Source organism: Mustela lutreola, chromosome 4 (assembly GCF_030435805.1).
Source record: "Mustela lutreola isolate mMusLut2 chromosome 4, mMusLut2.pri, whole genome shotgun sequence".
NCBI classification, from domain to species: Eukaryota; Metazoa; Chordata; class Mammalia; order Carnivora; family Mustelidae; genus Mustela; species Mustela lutreola.
The window spans coordinates 174970422-174989080 of NC_081293.1; the positions used below are offsets into that span (position 1 = coordinate 174970422).

Genomic DNA, 18659 nt, shown 5'->3' on the forward strand with positions numbered 1-18659 from the left:
CACTGTTGCTGGGAATGTGAACTGGGTATAGGCACAAAGGAAAACAGTGTGGAGGTCCTTCAAAAAATCAAAAATAGAACTACCATATGATTCAATAATTCCATCACTGGGTATTTATCTGAAGAATATGAAAACACTAATTTGAAAAGACACACGCACCCTTATGTTCATTGCAGCATTATTAGAATAGCCAAGGTATGGAAACAACCTAAGTGTCCACTGATAGATTAATGGATAAAGAAGATATGGTATATATATATATATATGTAACATAGAGAAAGATGTCACACACACAGTGGACTACCTCTTAGCCATAAAAACAAAGTAATAAAATGTTGTCATTTGTGGCAATATGAATGGCCCTTAAGGGCATTACGCTAAGTGAAATAAGTTACACAGAGAAAGAGAAATACTACATGATTTTACTTATATTTTGAATCTAATAAACACATGAATTAACAAAATCAGACCAAGCCAAACTCAGAACAGATTGGCAGTTGCCAGAGGGGAAGGTGTTGAGGAAGGTAGACAAAATGGGTTGTTGAAGAGGTTCAAAAGGTACAAAATTCCAGTTATAGAATAAAGAAGTCATGAGGATGTATGCACAGCATGGTGACTACGGTCAATAATATTGCATTTCAGACTTGCAAGATGCTAAGAAAATCTTAAAAGTTCCTATCATAAAAGAAATGGTAACTTGGGTTGCAGATGGTAACTAGACTTACTGTGGTGATCATTTCACAATGTATATAAATGTGGAATCATTATGTTTCATTATACCTGAAACTAACAGAACATTGGATATTGATTATATTCAATAAAAAGTGGCTCAAATGTATTATTATATTTGGCTTATATAAAAAATGTTGAAATGAAATCACCTGGAGTGTAATAAGTGATTGACAAAAATTAGCATCTATTATATGGCTTTGTTTTGCTCTCACAAGGCTTAATCTCTGCAAAATCTGTGTTGCGTGTGAAAAATTTATAAAAACTGCTGTCTGTGTTTAATGAGGTATTTTATTTACAGTTCTCCCAGGGCAATAAAATTTCTAGCTCTGCTGCTCTCTGATTCCCCCACGTCAGGGTAAATATCAGAGCTTGGTGTTTCGCCACCTAGTGTCCCTGCACTTTCAGTGGGAGGGTCTAAGAAATCCTTAAGAAGCTAGGACTATGTTATGCCTTCACCATGTTATCTTTTCAGGAGATAGAATAAAGTTGCTTGGATGTTAACGGTTTTATAGACAGTCTGCCTCTATAACCTTGACAATAAAACAATGAAACATAGCCTGGCCTTAACTAAAAAACTTCCTAATTTGCTCTAGAGAGGATTTGTGAATACTTAGATTAATTAATTAATTAATTTTAAAAGATATTATTTATTTATTTTAGAGACAGAGAGAGTGTGAGCAGGGGGAGGGGCAGAGGGAGAAGGAGAGAATCTCCAACAGACTCTGCCCCGAGCACAGAGTTCAGTGTGGGGCTCAATCTCATGATCCTGAGATCATGACCTGAGCTGAAATCAAGAGTCAGATGCTCAACCAACAGAAGCACCCAGGCTCCCCAATACTAGCTTAATTTAAGATACCAATGCATAAGAACGACCAGGCCTGTGTTTTGGTGAGAACACATCAATACCACTTTGTTTTCTAATACTTGCAGGAATACAGATTTCAAAGATAAATGAACCCCATTACTGCCTTGCTCTTTTCCCCACAATCAGATCCTCTATCTATCCCTGTCATTTTCTCTCTCAGATCTGCCCCTCAGCCCCTACCCCCCGTCCTCCACTGCTGTCTAGGCTGTTCCACAACCACACCGTCTTCCAAGGAGCCACTTTGATTTCTGTCATTCCCTTGCATAAAGCCAGATTAAAGGACTAGTCACCCTGACAACTGTTTGGAGCACCAACCTATAAGGGACTGCTCAAACAGAAAAATAAATCCAGTGCTAGCTAACATAACCCCTGTTTCATCTCAACATGGGCCTACTTCAAGCTAGAATATCATGGTCTACTCAGGAGTAGCAACTTTTGAAACGCAATAAAAAGCAAAATTTAAGTGTTAAATTATTAATTTCCCTAACAAATTTCATATTTTTACTGCCCAGCCCTGACTTAAAATCAAGTCAGTGATTTTGAGGTGTTTATTGGAAATAATCCATAATCCTCATCTTGTATGCGATGCCACCTTCACTCTAACTGTAATAAGATTTACTGGACTTGCCCAAATACTTCCTGACATCATATCTCTAGTTCTAAAGAGCTCATTTATATGTCTTCTTGATGTTTGGGTTCTGATCCCTGCTCCTTATCATGCAACCTCTTTCTGAACTTTAATACATTATGTTCAGCCAAGTTGTCATACTGATAATTCCCCAGATGCCCTTAAGGGACAGTTTCTAACTGCCTCTAACTATAATCTGGACTCTGGACTTTGGACCCTTGGACTCTTTGACCCAGTCTGACTATTGAGACGAAGTAGCAAGCTGACTACCAAGTCTAACAAGAACATACATTTTATTTGACTCATGATGATATGCAGGTGTGTGAGTTTCATTTGAATCATGATTTATATACCAACACATTTCATGTTAAAAATAAAATCTGAATTTCTGGATTTCCAATATTACCAAATTCCTTGAAAAACTAAGGAATTTGGTAATATTGGGATCATATTCTTCCATGTCAGCAATTATTCGGACTCAAGGAGAGCTTACCCTTTAAAGACAGATTTGTGATTTTCAGTTCTGCAGAGCAATACACCTTTTCACTTTATTCTCTTACCTGCTGTACCTTTGTTAGCATCTCAATAAAATCTCTGGTAATAAAAATGCTACCCAGACACGCTGCCTTGCAAATAAATCTTGTTTTACCATTCCAGAATCAACACTTGGACCATTTGTTTGAATTTCTCTGCCCGGCCCCCAATGTGGTCCTTGGACCAGCAGTATCAGCATGACCCGAGAGCTTGTGAGAGATGCAGAAATCAGGCCCTTCCCGCATGCTGAATCGGAATCAGCATGTTCAGTTTCCCCAGGTGACTCTTACACAGGTTCAAGTTTGAGAAACACTGAGTTACTTCCTCTTCCAAACCTTCCCTTTAATCTCTAATTCCAGGTCCAACTTGGAAACTGGACACTTGCTTCCAGGTAATGTTCTGTCCAAGTTTCATCTCCAGATTCAGAACATATTTTATAAAGTTCTCCATCCTTCAGTGTTAAGGTTCAAATTTATGTCTTGTCTATGGAACCTCCCCCAAACACTCATGTGCATTTTAAATTTTTGCGTATGAGTCCCAGGAGGTTGTAATTACAGCTGGCTAAGCCACCATATTTACATTGTTCCTAAGAGTTGTCTTCCCAGAATCTATGGGAAATGCCCCATTTTTCTTAACTTAATGAAAGCTTTAAGTCTAAAAAGGAGGAATACAGAATTATCCAGAGGGCTAGGGCTGGGTGGTAGGATGACAATCTGTCTCCATTTTCTTGGGATCATGCTGGTTTATACCTATTGCCTTTCTGATTAGGAACACTTTCCATTCTCGTGTCCCTCATTTATAAATTACACAGCTATCCTGTTGATGGGTCCACCATCCCAGGAATATCTCCTTCCAATTCCTGTTTTCTATTATGTGATCTTTCTTGGTCAGGCTTGGAGCCATGGGCAAGAAAGTGTTCTTTTCCATCAATACCTTTCAGGTATTTAACAACAGAAGGTTAATCCAGATACAGTGTCAAGCATTTTCTTTTAAGAATCTAATATTAAAATATATAGAATTATTTTTTAAAACCAAAGATCTATGAACATTCTTATTAAGAAGAAGGAACAAAAGATAGAGGAAAACATTTCATTGTTTTCTATTATTCATATATATTTTAAAAAACTGATATTAGGGTGAGTAATTTTTGGTGAACAGGCTCTTCTGATGAAGAAGAAAACTCAACAGTTGTGTGTGCTGCCACTGAAAGTGTGTCCTGGATATCTGATTCACAGAACCGGCTCTGGGGTCGGGGAAAAGTTCCTTCATTTTGTCAGTAAAAATCCAGAGACTAACCCATTATCTCTAACTATATCATCTTTGTCTCCTGTTGATCCCTTTAATTTTTTTTCTCTTCCCTCTATCTACCTTATCACCAATCCCCCTACTCTTAAAGTAGAGCCACTCCCCCATTACCGCCACTAGCCATCACAACCATGAGCAAACAATAAAGCAACAACAAAGGCCAGCCGTCAAGTCAGTTAGACTGTGGGTGAATTGTTTTCCCCCTCTTTCAGTTCCTCTCAAGTCTAGTGGAAGTCGCTGTTATCTTTATTAAAATGAACTCTGCAACCATAACAATAATTTGAATAAAATTTTGTTCTAGAAATAGCAAAGCACACGAGTACATGAGTTCTTGAGCTGAATTAGAGGAACACAATAATGTCTACTTCTTTTTTGTTTGTTGTGATGGAAAATATAGAAAGAAAAAAGGTTGAAAATTCTGACCAAGACTGATTTTATAAAACAGATTTTTTTAAAAATCACGATTTATTCCCAAAATACTACACGAAACAAAGGGCGCGGGGAGTTGAGAGGGCTTCCTCAAATAAAAATACCTCAAAATAAAAGCATAAAATTTTCTGTTCAAAAATTTATATATTCCCTACAATTTCCAAAAATTACATGGTAAGTTCAGCAAACAAACCACATGCAGCCAGACAGAGGCTATTGTGCAGAATACATATGTTGTAAATCCCATTATGTAGCATGAAGTATAATGTCTCTTAAGCAGGGTTTCCTGCTCTGTGTGTGTACACTGTGCCTCCCTGGCTCATTTAGGGCCACCTCCACCTTTTCTATTGTATGAAGATTCTCTCATACCACCAGAGAGATGAAGCTATCAAGTGCAGACTGGTTATCAATATGGATAGGAAATCCCTTTTTCTGACAATAGATATTGTATTAGAAACCTTCTAGCATGGAGCACCTGGGTGGCTCTGTGGGTTAAGCCTCTGCCTTCAACTCAGGTCATAATCTTAAGGTCCTAGGATTGAGCCCCACATCTGGCTCTCTGCTCAGTGGGGAGCCTGCTTCCCTTTCTTTCTTTGCCTGCCTCTCTGCCTCCTTGTGATCTCTCTCTCTCTGTCAAATAAATGAATAAAATATTTTTTTTAAAAAAGAAAACTTCTAGCAGTATATCTTTTTTTCCTTATTTTTATTATGTTTATTTAGCCAACATATAGTACATCATTAGTTTTTGATACAGTGTTCAATGATTCATTAGTTGCATATAACATCCAGTACCCATCGCAATATGTGCCTTCCTTAAAATCCATCACCTGGTTACCCCATCCCTCCACCCTACTCCCTTCTGTAACCCTCATTTAGTTCCTAGAGTCCAGAGTCTCTCATGGTTTGTCTTCCTCATGATTTTTTTCCCATTCAGTTTTCCCTCCTTTCCCCTGTGGTCCTCTGCCCTAGTCCTTATGTTCCACATATGAGTGAAACCATACAATAATTGTCTTTCTTTGCTTGACTTATTTCACTTGGCATAATTTCCTCCAGTCCCATCCATTTGATGCAAAAGTTGGGTATTCATTCATTGTGATGGCTAAGTAATATTCCATTGTATATGTGTACCACATCTTCTTTCTTCACTCATCTGTTGAAGAGCATCTTGGCTCCTTCCACAGTTTGGCAACTGTAGACGTTGCTGCTAGAAACACTGAGGTACATGGGCCCCTTCTTTTCACTACATCTCTACCATTAATAAACAACATTTGGTTTTAAAATTAAGGTTTACTGCATATATTATTTTTCAACTTGTTTTTTCACTCATGTCAAGAATGATTTTTTACTCTATCATTTTACTTATGTATGTCAAATACATTCATGTTGATATATGTAGACCTATTGTTAATTCATTTTAAATGGACATGGCATTTCCTTTATGAATGTATTACAATTCATTTGTCCATTTTTCTACTGAAGGCTCTTTCCCTTCAATTTTTCATTATTATTAGGCTATTAACATCTTTTTACCTACCTTTATGTAGATAGAGGAAAGAGATTTTCTAAGCTAGAGTATAAAAGTAGTAGTGAAATTCTGAATGAAAGAGGTGGAGTCTAACTGTAGTGGGTATTGCCAGTTGCTATCAAGATGGTTGTATCTGTTTATATCAGTACTAACAATGTGAGAAAGTTCCATTTTATCAACCATTAGTATATTGGGCTAGTTTATTTGACAATCTGATGGTATGAGAAGTTCTTCTTAATTCAATTTGTATCAAATTGAATACCACTGAAGTATTTTTTCATGGTCACTGAACACAATTGTTTCTCTCCTGCAATTACCTTATTTATAGCCTCTTACCATTTTTCTGTTGCTTGTTTGCTTCTCTTTTTCATGAATTTGTGGTTATTTTTAGATTTTTAATATTTCTTTATAAGTTAAATATTTACAAATATTTTTCTTAATCTCTGGCTGATCTCTGCAATTTGCTTTATTCTATTTTTGGTTGAAAAGATTTTACTGCAGTTATTTTAAAATTCTTTGGTTTTGTTTGTTTTTACTACCTTGTATGAAAAATTCTTCCTGTATTATATACTTCCATGTTTTTTTCTAAAATTAAAAAATTTTTAAGTATAGGGCCTTGATTTATTTGTATAGGAAATTGATACCTTATTTTTCCTCAATGTGTAACCAGAATGCCCTGGCTTTTTAAATTGGATGGTCCATCTCCTCCCCACAATTCCTGTTGCTCTATATTTCCCATGCCAGTTTTTTTTTTGTTTTTTTGTTTTTTTACAAATGCAGGCACATGTGTTTCTGGGCTCTTTATTTTGTCCCTCAATCATGGTCACCTTTTTAAAAATCACTTCTTGCAAAATTATTAAACTCTTTTAATTATTATAGCTTTTCAACAAATCCTGCAATCTGTAGCTCAAGTGTCTCAAACGTGCCTTGATTCTCTTATTGTTTTTACTCTATTTGGAGTGCTTTCATCTCTGTGAAAGCTCTGTGTTCATCTCTGTGTTGTTTCCATTTTCAGTCTTTCTTTCTTTTTTAGTATTATTAAACTTTTCTTTCTTTTTTAGAGTTAAATTTAATTAATTAACATATAGTGTATTATTAGTTTCAGAGGTAAAGTTCAGTGATTCATCAGTTTTTGTTTTTTTAAGTTTTTATTCATTTGTCAGAGAGAGAGGAGAAGCAGAGGGAGCGGCAGGCAGAGGGAGAAGCAGACTCCCCAGTCAGCCAGGAGTCTGATACTGAACTCGATCCCAGGACTCTGGGATCATGACCTGAGCAGAAGGCAGACACTTAACCAACTGAGCCACCCAGGCACCCCACATCAGTCTTATATAATACCCAGTGCTCATTAATCACATGTCTTCCTTAATGTCCATCACCCAGTTACACCATCCCTATACCCATCTCCCCTGCAGCAACCCTGTTTGTTTCCTATGATTAAGAGTCTCTTATGGTTTGTCTCCTTCTCTGATTTTGTCTTGTTTTGTTTTTCCCTCCCTTCCCCTATTATCCTCTGTTTTGTTTCTTAGATTCCACAAATGAGTGAGAAATATGATAGTTGTCTTTCTCTGAGTGACTTATTTCACTTAGCATAATACCCTCTAGTTCCATCCAGGTTGTTGCAAAAGCAAGATTTCATTTTTTTGATGGCTGAGATGTATTCCATTGTATGCAATGGAATTGTATGGATATGTGTGTTTGTGTGTGTTTGTGTGTGTGTGTACGGCATCTTTCTTATCTATTCATCTGTTGATGGACATGTGGGCTCTTTCCATAGTTTCACTATTCTCAGTCTTTCTTAATTATCTTCTTGCATGTTGAGATTGAGTGGTAGTTGTTTTATTTTTGTGTTTATTCTTTCTGTATTCTTTATTCCTCATCTAGAAGCTTTACAGTTGCCTCCAGTAAGTCCCTAGCTTCCCATCTGGAATGTCTTATCTTGGCAGCCTGAGGTCCTGTCCTACTAGGACAGTGCAAATCCAATCATCTAGCTGGATCCATCAGCTTGAGTCAGGTCCTGATGGAGAGGCTGGAAAGTGCCTATCTTGATGAATATTACCACAGACAGTTGTCTGTAGCTTTTTCTTTTTTCATAGCAAGAAAACTACTCTCTGGCCCTTATTAGGGTCTTTGAATCTGACTGTCCCCAGGATGAGATGGGAGAATTTTCAACCAGAGGTTCTCACCTTCACTGCCCTTGTTTGCTTGTCTGACCCATTCTGGTCTACAGAAACATAGATTTGCTTTGTGTTTAAAGTGGAGAATGGTTAGGGGAGAGGTGTCCTGATTGTTTGAACTTCATCTATACTGCTAATCATAAACCTTATAGATAGAAGAACTTATTTAAAAGGTGAAGAAATCTAACAAGTAAGTAGACAAATCTGTTTTTCTGACTTATAAATATCTAAAAGGATGGGAAAATAACATTTATGAATGCCTACTACACACCAGATACAATACTTGGTGTTCTACATGACTTATCCTTTTTAGTCTACACCAACATTCATCGAGGTGGGTATTGTAATTCTATGGTCAAGTAGGGATCGATGATCACATTGCGAATATGGGGTAGAGCTGGCCTTCAATCCAAGCAAAAATGCCAAGAAAGCATATATTTTGTTATTTACTGCTCTATTCCCAGCACTTAAAGCAACACCTGGCCCGTAGTAAGCACTCAGTAACATTTGTTGAATAACTGTTTTCTTCTCACAGGTTTTCATTGTTATTCCTAGTTGTTTCTATTTATATGTCTTGATCCCTATATAAAAGTCTTAATTGCTATCCTAAACATAAAATTCTTCAGCATAGGAACCTCTTTTCTTTGCCTTGTTTTCTTTTCTGTTTTCTCTCCTACTTGCTGGTACTGGATATCTAAATCCTCACCCCAGTGGGTGAATGTCTCCCCAATTTTCCTGGAGCTCTCATCTCTGTTGCCAGTAAACAAGAATTGAAGCTAAAACTTTTCCTGCATCGATTACTTCCTCACAGTTGACACTTTCATACTTCCCCAGGCCCCATTTAACAATAACACTGTCATATCTTGCCTTAACCACCTCAACCAAGTGCAGTCAGGGTACTTGCTGCAGAGGTAGGAAGGCAAATGAAGCTATGACTAGGCAATTTGGATAATAGCTTCTCCCCCACAAATTCCGACTGTCAAATTGTCTTGGGAAGTATGGTTGATTATATTTAAAAATCACCTTGGTTCTCTTTTAAATTATACCTCCAGATGGAATTGAAATAAAAATTAGGCTGTAAAATATAGTTTTTTTACCCCTTCCCTCCATTTTTTAATGACATTCTGACTGATATTAGGGAGTAATTTGGCTGATGAATTAGTACGCATGTGGGTATGATCTCTCAGCGCAGCTTGAGAAAAGCAAGACCAATCACAGACCTCACTCACTGCAATTGATTTTCTAAAGAGAACGCAGAGCAATTAAGAAAGGAGAAAAATCGTGCATTTTAAATTTGGGTGCTACAAGAAAAACACTATTATTATTTGACAGAGCCTGTAAAGGGCTTTGCAGAGTTTGTGATACACCTACCCCTTCTGCTGCAGTGATTTCTCAAGACTCAACCCATATTAATTGCAAGGCTTAAAATGATTAGAAATATTCTCCTTTCAGAAGAGAAAGAGTAAGGAGGAGCTCAACTTACAAAGTCAAGGAAAAATAACTAGTATTTCTCATTAGTTTTTAGCCCAAATGGATAGCAGGGAAAGGCAACTGGTGGAGCCACTATGCCAATTACCTGAGAACATTTAACTTCTTCTTTCCATTTAATCTCTGCAATTAATTAGCACACAGTGCTTTACCCCCTGTGCACACAGCGGAACTAGAAATGACCCCAGAGTTCACCTAGTTCTCTAACCTGAGAACATTAGAGGGTGATCAAAATGCAGTCTGTGGATTATCTGCTTCAGAATCATGAAGAGTCTGTTCAGTGTGCACGATCTTGGGCTTCGCCTCCAGAGCTGGGGATTTTAATCAAGTAGCTCAGGTGAATCTGGGGCAGCCAATCCACAGGTAACATTTAAAACTCTTGATAAGAGTCTTGTTCACCTTCCAGATGGGGAAATAGGCCAGGGGTAGCATGACAGCATCACTGAAGGAGTTTTTCCGAATATGCGAGAGAAATCGGGGCAGCTGAGGCTACGCTGTGGCTAAAAGTCCTCAAAATCTCAGCAGCTTAGACAACCGAAGTCTGGCTTGCTCCTACTATCTGTCCACCATGGGTCACAGCTACTCTGCAACCAAGCAGATGGAGGCTTCACCTCAACTTATGCTTTTGTAACCAAAAACCCAGAAACAATGGAGTAAGGCAAACTGTGAGCAAGCTTTTAAGGATCTGATACAAATACCATTAAAGAAGCTGTGTCCTCAATGGGATTTGGAGTCAGATGGACTTGCATTTTTTTTTTAAGATTTAAAAAAAATTTTTTATTTGACAGAGAGCGAGTCACAAGTAGGCAGAGAGGCAGGCAAAGGGTGGTGGGGGAAGCAGGCTCCCCACTGAGCAGACAGCCCGATGAGGGGCTCGATCCTAGGACCCTGAGACCAGGACCTGAGCCGAAGGCAATGGTTTTAACTCACTGTGCCATGCAGGCGCCGCTCAGATGGACTTGCATTTAAATCCTCTTACTCCCTGTATAGACTGTGTGATTGGGCAAATTGCTTAACCTCTTTCATTAAGTCTCTGTTTGTTCATCTGTAAGATGGGGATGATACTTAGTATTTCTAATGGTTGCTATAAAACTAATAGTGGATATTCACATCCTTGTTGTTATCAAGCTAGGTATAAAAATGTACCATGGAAGGAAAAAAAGAGACACTCTCCTCTTACACCAGTGTTTCTGTTCTGTCCCTTTGCCACACTTGTCACTCTATCTGAAGTTCTTTCCTTTCATCATCTTCTTTCTCCCACATCCTATCTTTCCTCCAAGATCTGGCTTAAGCCACCCACCCCCCTTCCTTCTGCCATGGGAAATCATCAGTCATTCATTCAGCATAGTTATCAACTATCTCCTGTGTGACTAGCAGTATGTTCTTAAGGCTTTTGTGTCCGGAGTGGGGAATGATGAAAGCAAAATGGAATACACACTATAATGCAGGCTGAGGTATCCATGATGCAATGAGGGCATTGAGGAGGATCCTCAGTTTGTGTCACTGCCAGAACTGCCTTTCTCAAGAAGGGCAGAGCAAGAAGAGAGAGCATTCCAGGACAAGGGTATGGCATGTGCCAAGACTGAGAGGCAAGAATAGCCATGAATAGTCAATAGTAAGCCAGGGACTGCAAATGATGAAATATCGCTAATGTGGAAACCATAAATGTGGGAGACAGGTACTGGGAGCGTGGGGGAGGGCTTTTAGGAAAAATAAATGGCAAAATCTTGAAGATCTATCAGTGTATACATGTTTTATATAGATATTATCCCCCTGTAGGCAAAAAAGAATCACTGGAGAAGTCTGACCCAGGGGTACAATAGGACCAGGTTGGCATTTTAAAAATAGTGCTCTGGCAGGAGACTTTAGGGAAAAAAGACTGTGAAATGGTCCCTGGGAAAGAGAGATGGGACAGCGTTAAGGAAAGCAGATACGAAGAAGGAGAACTGGGAGTGGATTTACGAGGTGAGGCAACATAGCCTGATGATTTGCAGTATCTGAGATGACACACAGGTTTCAGGCTGGGAATGGGTTGAAGGCTAGCAGGTTCTCTGAGACAAAGAAAGTAGAAGGAGAGGCAGATGGTGGGCCAATGGGATTGTGTGTCATTGGGGGCATGGAGGGGCTGGAGAAGGATGAATCCCCAGAGATTTATCTACCTTTTAATTACATGTCTAGACACAAATGATTTGTTTAAATCATTTGGCACTTATTTATAGACAACCTTATTTTGTGATTGTTTGCCACAGTGTATATTGACTTTTCAGAAACTGTCCAACTTGACAGCAGACAGTTAACTTAAACTTACGTTTGAATCCCACAGTTCATTGAGCACAATAGTTTGGGCTTAGCAACTTCTCATAAAATACTCGTGAAGGAATATATATCAAATTTGGATTTCCTGGTTTAGTTCATCTACCACATTACTATCAGCATGATTTCTATTTTTTCTTTTTTCTTGCCCTCCATCATTCTGATACTCTTTTGTGACTAAAATGCTTCCTTTCTTGGAGTTTACAGTATTTCCCCCCTTATCTTAAATCTCTACCATATTTTAAACCAACATTTAAAACAATATCAATTATTTCTATTAATATGTTTATCTCACTTATCCCTTTCAAAGTTCATTATGTTTTCTTGGAATTCCTCCCTTTCCCATTCTTTTAATTGTAGTCATTTTAAATTCTTTCCCCTTCATTTTCATTTTCTCTATGAAACTTCCCAACATACCACCTCCCTTCTTCTAGCACATTCTTATTTTTTTTTTTTTTAAGATTTTATCTATTTGACAGAGAGAGATCACAAGTAGGCAGAGAGGCAGGCAGAGAGAGAGAGAGGAGGAAGCAGGCTCCCTGCTGAGCAGAGAGCCCGATGCGGAACTCGATCCCAGGACCCTGAGATCATGACCCGAGCCAAAGGCAGCGGCTTAACCCACTGAGCCACCCAGGCGCCCTAGCACATTCTTTATCACTTATAAGGCTGCATTTCTTTATAAGCACAATATTTCTCCTGTATATTTATGGCACCACAAGTCTCTCATTACTTATCATTTCCTATTTATTATAATTTCTATCATAACTTTGAAACTCATGGTATAGCAGATGAATATTTTATGAAGGAAGCCTAGGTAGAATATGACAGCTGCAGAAATACAGCTGGTCCTTAATGCTGTAGTTCCTCCCTCCCTAACCTGTGCTGTGCTGGCACACTATGCTCTGCTATGTTGACTCTCCCAATCTCTTTGCTCTTTAAGTCTTTCTTGGTGCAAAATACTGTGCAGAGAAACCCTGAAGTATCTGAGAGATAACTGAAATCTGGTTTTGGTTTTGCAACCAATCAACTAGGGCATGCTGCTCAATATCTGTGTGTCTATTTCCCTTCTCCTTATCTCAAAAAAGGCATCTGGGTGGCTCAGTCAGTTAAGCAGGTTAAGTATGGGACTCTTACTTTTGGCTCAGGTCAAGATTTCAAGGTCATGAGATGGACTGGGTGTGGGGCTCTACTCTCAGGGCAGAGTCTGCTTCAGATTTTCTCTCCCTCTCCCTCTTGCTCCCCTTCTCCCCTCAGTTATGCTCACATGTGTGCTCTCTCTTTCTTTCTCAAATAAATAAATAAATAAAAGAAAATCTAAAACAAAAGGGGAGTTCTAATTAGAGATAAACTAGAAATAAGCTAGACAGAGTGAGATGTACCTGGAAGAAATACACTTACACAGAGAAAATATTATTGCTCAATTTTCTCCACTTATTGCTCCTTAAAAACACTCTGGCCTTCTTTTTGTCTCTTTGTTTTATTAACATAAATACAAAGAAAAGTCAAGAATTGGAAAAATGAGTAAGGAAATAGTACAGAGTAATGAGAAAAGTAAAAATTAACAAGATATTAGAAATAGTAATAAAAGAACAAAGTTGCACAGAGGCTATCACTGGAACTATGGCACATGCCCTAGGCCAAGTTTAATTTTTTATCCGGGAATATTTAATAAATTTCCTCTCTGAGATAAGGAAATGAGAAAATTCAATATAATTATTAATTAAATGTAAATATTTACATAAGTAGGAATTATGTCATAGGCTTGTTTTATTGATCACTAACTACTAATTGGAGAAAGACTAAGAATACCTCTCTGTTTATGTGACAGTTAAAAAGACAGCATTTCTAATGTTTCAGAGTAAAGCAATAATAAAAATAGGATTCCTTTAGTAAAGTGACATTTATCCCAATGTATTAGGAGTATACTTATTATAATACTGTGGAAGCTATAAAGACACAGATATTCAGTTGTGGTTGAAATCACAGCTCTAGAGTCAGATGTTGATTGGAAACATCTATACAGCCACATTTTAGTAAGCTATTTGCTTTTTTCTGTCTCTATTTCTAATCTGAAAAATTGGACTAATAATTATACCTAATTCATAAAATTAAATTTGAGCTTCTGTTTGACATTTTCTTTGCTATAAAATTTCCATAAAAACATTGAAAAACACAGCCTTAAAATTTCTTCCAACTAGAAGATATTAAGATGCCAACCTGATGCTGTGGCTCTAGGTGAACATCTGGGCACAGCTGAGAAGGGAAGGGGCAGCATATCTTGACAAGCTGACATGACCTACTTGTATAGCTGGGACATTCAGCAAATCACATGTAAGACTGCTACTTCAGTCCTCACAGGCCTGTCCCCAGTGGTTAGAATTATTGCAGTGTTCTGCCTTGAAGACATTGAATAGCAGGAGGTCAACTGAGGAAATGGTTAAGATACACCTCATCTGTGGTTTGACCTGTCTAAAGTTTTTTCACAAAGAGAAATACCTGAGTTGTTGATAATGACTATCAAGCTACACTTTATATACTGCTTCAAAATAGAGGGTAAATCTTCAAAAACACAGATATAGAAAAGAATAAAACATAACTGCTGTTGAAGCATGAATCTGGAGGGTGCCTGGATGGCTCATTTAAACCCTCTGCCTTCAGCTCGGGTCATGATCTCAGGGTTCTGGGATTGAGCCCCGCGTGGGGCTCTCTGCTCAGCAGCGAGTCTGCTTCCTCCTCTCTCCCTCTCTGCCTGCCTCTCTGCCTACTTGAGATCTCTGTCTGTCAAATAAATAAATAAAATATTTTAAAAAAAGGAAAAAAAAGCATGAATTTGGAGTTCTGACAGAATCTGTGTTTAAATCCAGTTTCTGCAGCACCTATGTGATCTTTGTTGGGTCATATATCTTTGAGCATCAATTTTCTCAAATGTAAAATGCAAATGATGGAACATGTGTGATTGTCTTAATGGTTTATACTGAAGGTTAAGTAAGATGATTTGGATAAAGCAGCTGGCAGAACGCCTAGAACTGAGGGTTTGCTCTGCAAAGGGAATCCCTTCTCTTTCACTTTGCATATCACATTGCAAACCACCGAGGGTTTCTCATCATTGATGTCACATTTCTGAACTGCGATGGAATTAAAGTAAGGGTTAAAGCCAGTCTATATAGAAACAACTCAAAAATCAGTAGAAAAATGGGGGAAAAAAAGTCAATAATTCATTGTTCATTCTACATCATGTAGACTTACTGTGTTTTTATAAAGCAAAATTGATTTTTTTGTTTTGTTTGAATTCTTTAGTTGTTCTATTACTGAGTGTTTAGAAGCATTGAGTTCTCCAGTTCAGTAACCTGAAAGTTACAATAGATTGATTTGGAACCATGTCAAAGTAGACTCTACCTCAAGTTCATACCCTTCAAAGGCCCGTATTCTTTGAAAAAAAAAAAATTTGCTTTCATTGTAAGCAAGAGTTAAAATAGTATTCTTTGAGTTTATTTAGCAGTTGATTGAATGATTAAATATGCATTTGAAGTAGCCAAAAATGAAAGCATGTTATTGTACCAGGAAAAAACCCCTCAGATTAACATTGATTGAGTTTTAACAAATGAGTTGATTAGAGGAAAAGGAAAGAGCAACACAGTTCATCAAATGCAACTTGATGCCAGGTCCCTGGTTTCTCCACAGACCTAATGTACTCTTCTCATACCATCTTGGGGGGAAAAAATCAATGACTGCATTTCTTAGCAAGAATATACTTTGTGATTAATGAATCATGCACTGAAACCACTGCTGTTTATTTATTTAGTTGTTCTTCCTTTCAAAGAATTTATATTAACTTTCTCTGAAAATTATGGAACATAATCAAAGTGTCATGCAAGTGACATTAAAGTGTGCATCAAAGGAGCAGCACAGATGATATGCAGTCAGAGCCTAGGTTTGTACTGACCAGTTTAATTTCTGATTTTCTCTGCCATAAATAAGAACTTACGCTGAAACTAACCCAGAAATATTAAAATATAGCAGAGTTCCAGGTAAGAATTAGGATGTACTCATAGTAGAATGGTAGAAATCAGCCAGGTCTAGGGAACCCACAGGAACAGGGGGTTGAAAGAGAAGGCCGTCGTGCAGTAACAAGTCTCTGAAGGGGTTTTGGGTTGAGCGTTCAGATTAGAGCCCTGTGTCTGTGACTCAAATTTGTCATCTAGTGGCCACCAGAGACTCATGTAGGAGTCTTCAGAAGTAGCTGGAGGGGGAGGGAAAGGAGGAGAGGAAAAGATGAATCACACAAAGTTTGAAAAACAACACCAACCAAACCCAAACAATGGACTGTGCCTATTGTTTTCGCTAGAAATTCTTTAAGGCTTTGAGGGTTCAGAACAATCTTTGACAACAAAAAGGATGGGGAGTCCTTTCTTTCCTCAACAGCGAATTGTGAAACATCAGTGTGAGGACAGCCCCAGTCAGGGAAGCTGCTAGAGCCGGATGGTTGGCCTCGGCAGCAGACAACCCATGGCCAGGGGCAGCAGAAGCCCGTCCCTTCTCCAGCATTGAAGGTAGAGGAGACCTTGGTAGAATCAAAAAGGACTATTCATTAGCTCGCATAAATTTCTGTCAGAGGTTCCAAGAGTAGTGGCAGACTTTTGAGGGCAGACTTTTGAGGATCCAGCATATCATAATTACTGTGATTCTATTTTAACTCAGACTGGTAAAACCTTGCTTTAATACTTGCTAGAGAAGAGCATCAGAAAGGCATCATGGGGTGGTGGGAATTGCACCAGGTGTGGGTCAACACATTTAGGGAGACTTGCGGCCCTACTTACTGTGTGCCAGCCACTGCTCCAAGAGAGTGTTTGATGAGTGCTTATGCATTTAATTCTCACAGCAAGTCTGTTAGTATCCCAATCTTACGCATGAGAAAATAGAACCATAGAGAAGTTCACTAATTTGCCCAACTCACTCAGCTTATAAGTGGAATACCTGAAACCTAAAGCAGAAAGCCTAACTCTAGTGGTCCTCTTACCAACATCAGGCCTGACATAAAGAAGGTGCTCATTAAATGTTTCCTGATTCAAATCATTTTAGCATGGGATTAAAAATGTCCTGGGTTTAATGTTCTGGACTTAGTAAACTGACTACACTTAAAAGCAAACAGAAAAATGCTTATAAGTATATCAAAATGAAATAAAATCTCAAATGATCAGAACACAGTGCAATAATTTTTAAAATTTCCTGATTAACCAAGGAAAATTACTTCATGCTTTCAATGTTTTCTCATCCCATAAGGAAAATATATTTCTAGGAGGCTTGGTGGCCCACACCAAGCCATGGAGCTGACAAGTAAATTAGTCTAAATTAGTCTGTGCTAGACGCTGGGTCTCCCGATTGTTTTTGTAGCTCTTCCCCCAGTAACATATTACTGCATGCACTTGGGAGAAGGGATTGTGCTAACCCAGTATCCTCCTTGGACACTGATTAACCAGAATTACAAGATCTCAAGGGTTGTACTTCTTTGGTCTTCCTCTCATCTAGTTGCCAGACAGAGAACAATTCTGACTGAATACATTATTTAATTATTCTAGTTAGTCATATTGAGAATCAACCAATATTAACCACTAAAAAGGAGAAAAAAGGACAAAACACAATGTATGACCATCCTGATTTCCAACTCAAAGTGACACCCCCCACACATACCTCTGAACAAGGCAATTACATAGAAACAATAAAGAACAACTAAATAAATCAGGAAACCCACCAGCCTATTCTCCAGGTTGACTTACCTTGGTGCGAACGATGATTGGCAATGGCAGTAAAACCAAGACCGTGAAAACTACAAGGAGAAGCCGGCGATAAACTAAAATATAACTAAGGACTTTCATCATCCTGAGTAGGAGACTTTGAAAGTACTCTCTTCAAAATAAGGCAGATGTTAAATAACCAATGTGGATTAATATTTCTCCAGCCCATCATCATCATTTACTGACCCAGACTGATCAACATGAGTTAAAATTAAATCTTGATTTTTATTGTTTTACTGTCACAATTACTGTGGAGAGATAAGCTCAAGAGTGTTTGCAAGAAATTACATGCCAATTGCTACTGTAGCTTTTGAAAGATACAACTGTTCTTTCCCTATTTAATTTGTTCACATTAACTAGAATATTAACTGGCCATATCTAGCAGAAAATTGTGAGGTTCATTGAGTTTGCCCACAGTGAGGCCCCTCTGCCCCTTCTGATGTCCCCTGACTTCTGGGCTCTACACTTCAGTGGTGCCTCAGGCAGTCTCTACTGGATGCCTCCAATGCCCTTCCTAAGAAAGTGCATTTTCAGTGTGTGAATTGAAATAGCAATTCCAATAGTAGGAATTTCAGTGTATGTATGTGTGAAAGGTAAGGGTTTTGGTACAGATGGATTCTTCTAGGTCTTCTCAGATAATGTGTTGAGGCAGCCCTCTATACCACCTACATGAAGGTTGGCTCAGAGAAGAGCCCCTGACCTCTCTCATTCAGGAATTCTCTGCACTCATTCAGAAGATAAATACTACTTCTGATGTCAAGCAGCATTTTTCTCCTCAGTACCACATTCAGTTGAAAATTGTTTAGCTACTGTTTAAAAGCAAAGTTCTGTGTGTTTCTTGAACCCTATAGTTTATTTTGATAGAAAACCAAAA

At 38.3% G+C, this 18659-nt stretch overlaps 1 protein-coding gene across 3 annotated transcripts in view; it reads right to left on the reverse strand.

Annotated features, from left to right (window-relative positions):
* Positions 1 to 17884, reverse strand: part of SLC13A1 (solute carrier family 13 member 1) — a 118511-nt gene extending 100627 nt beyond the window's left edge. For all 3 annotated transcript variants that reach the window (XR_009352957.1, XM_059171725.1, XM_059171724.1), the window contains exon 1: positions 17768 to 17884. Coding sequence is in view for 2 of the 3 variants with exons in the window: in XM_059171725.1 (XP_059027708.1) it covers positions 17768 to 17869 (102 nt within the window). In the remaining variant the exon portion in view is untranslated. The remainder of the gene's footprint in view (positions 1 to 17767) is intronic.
* Between the last annotated feature and the right edge of the window lie 775 nt (positions 17885 to 18659).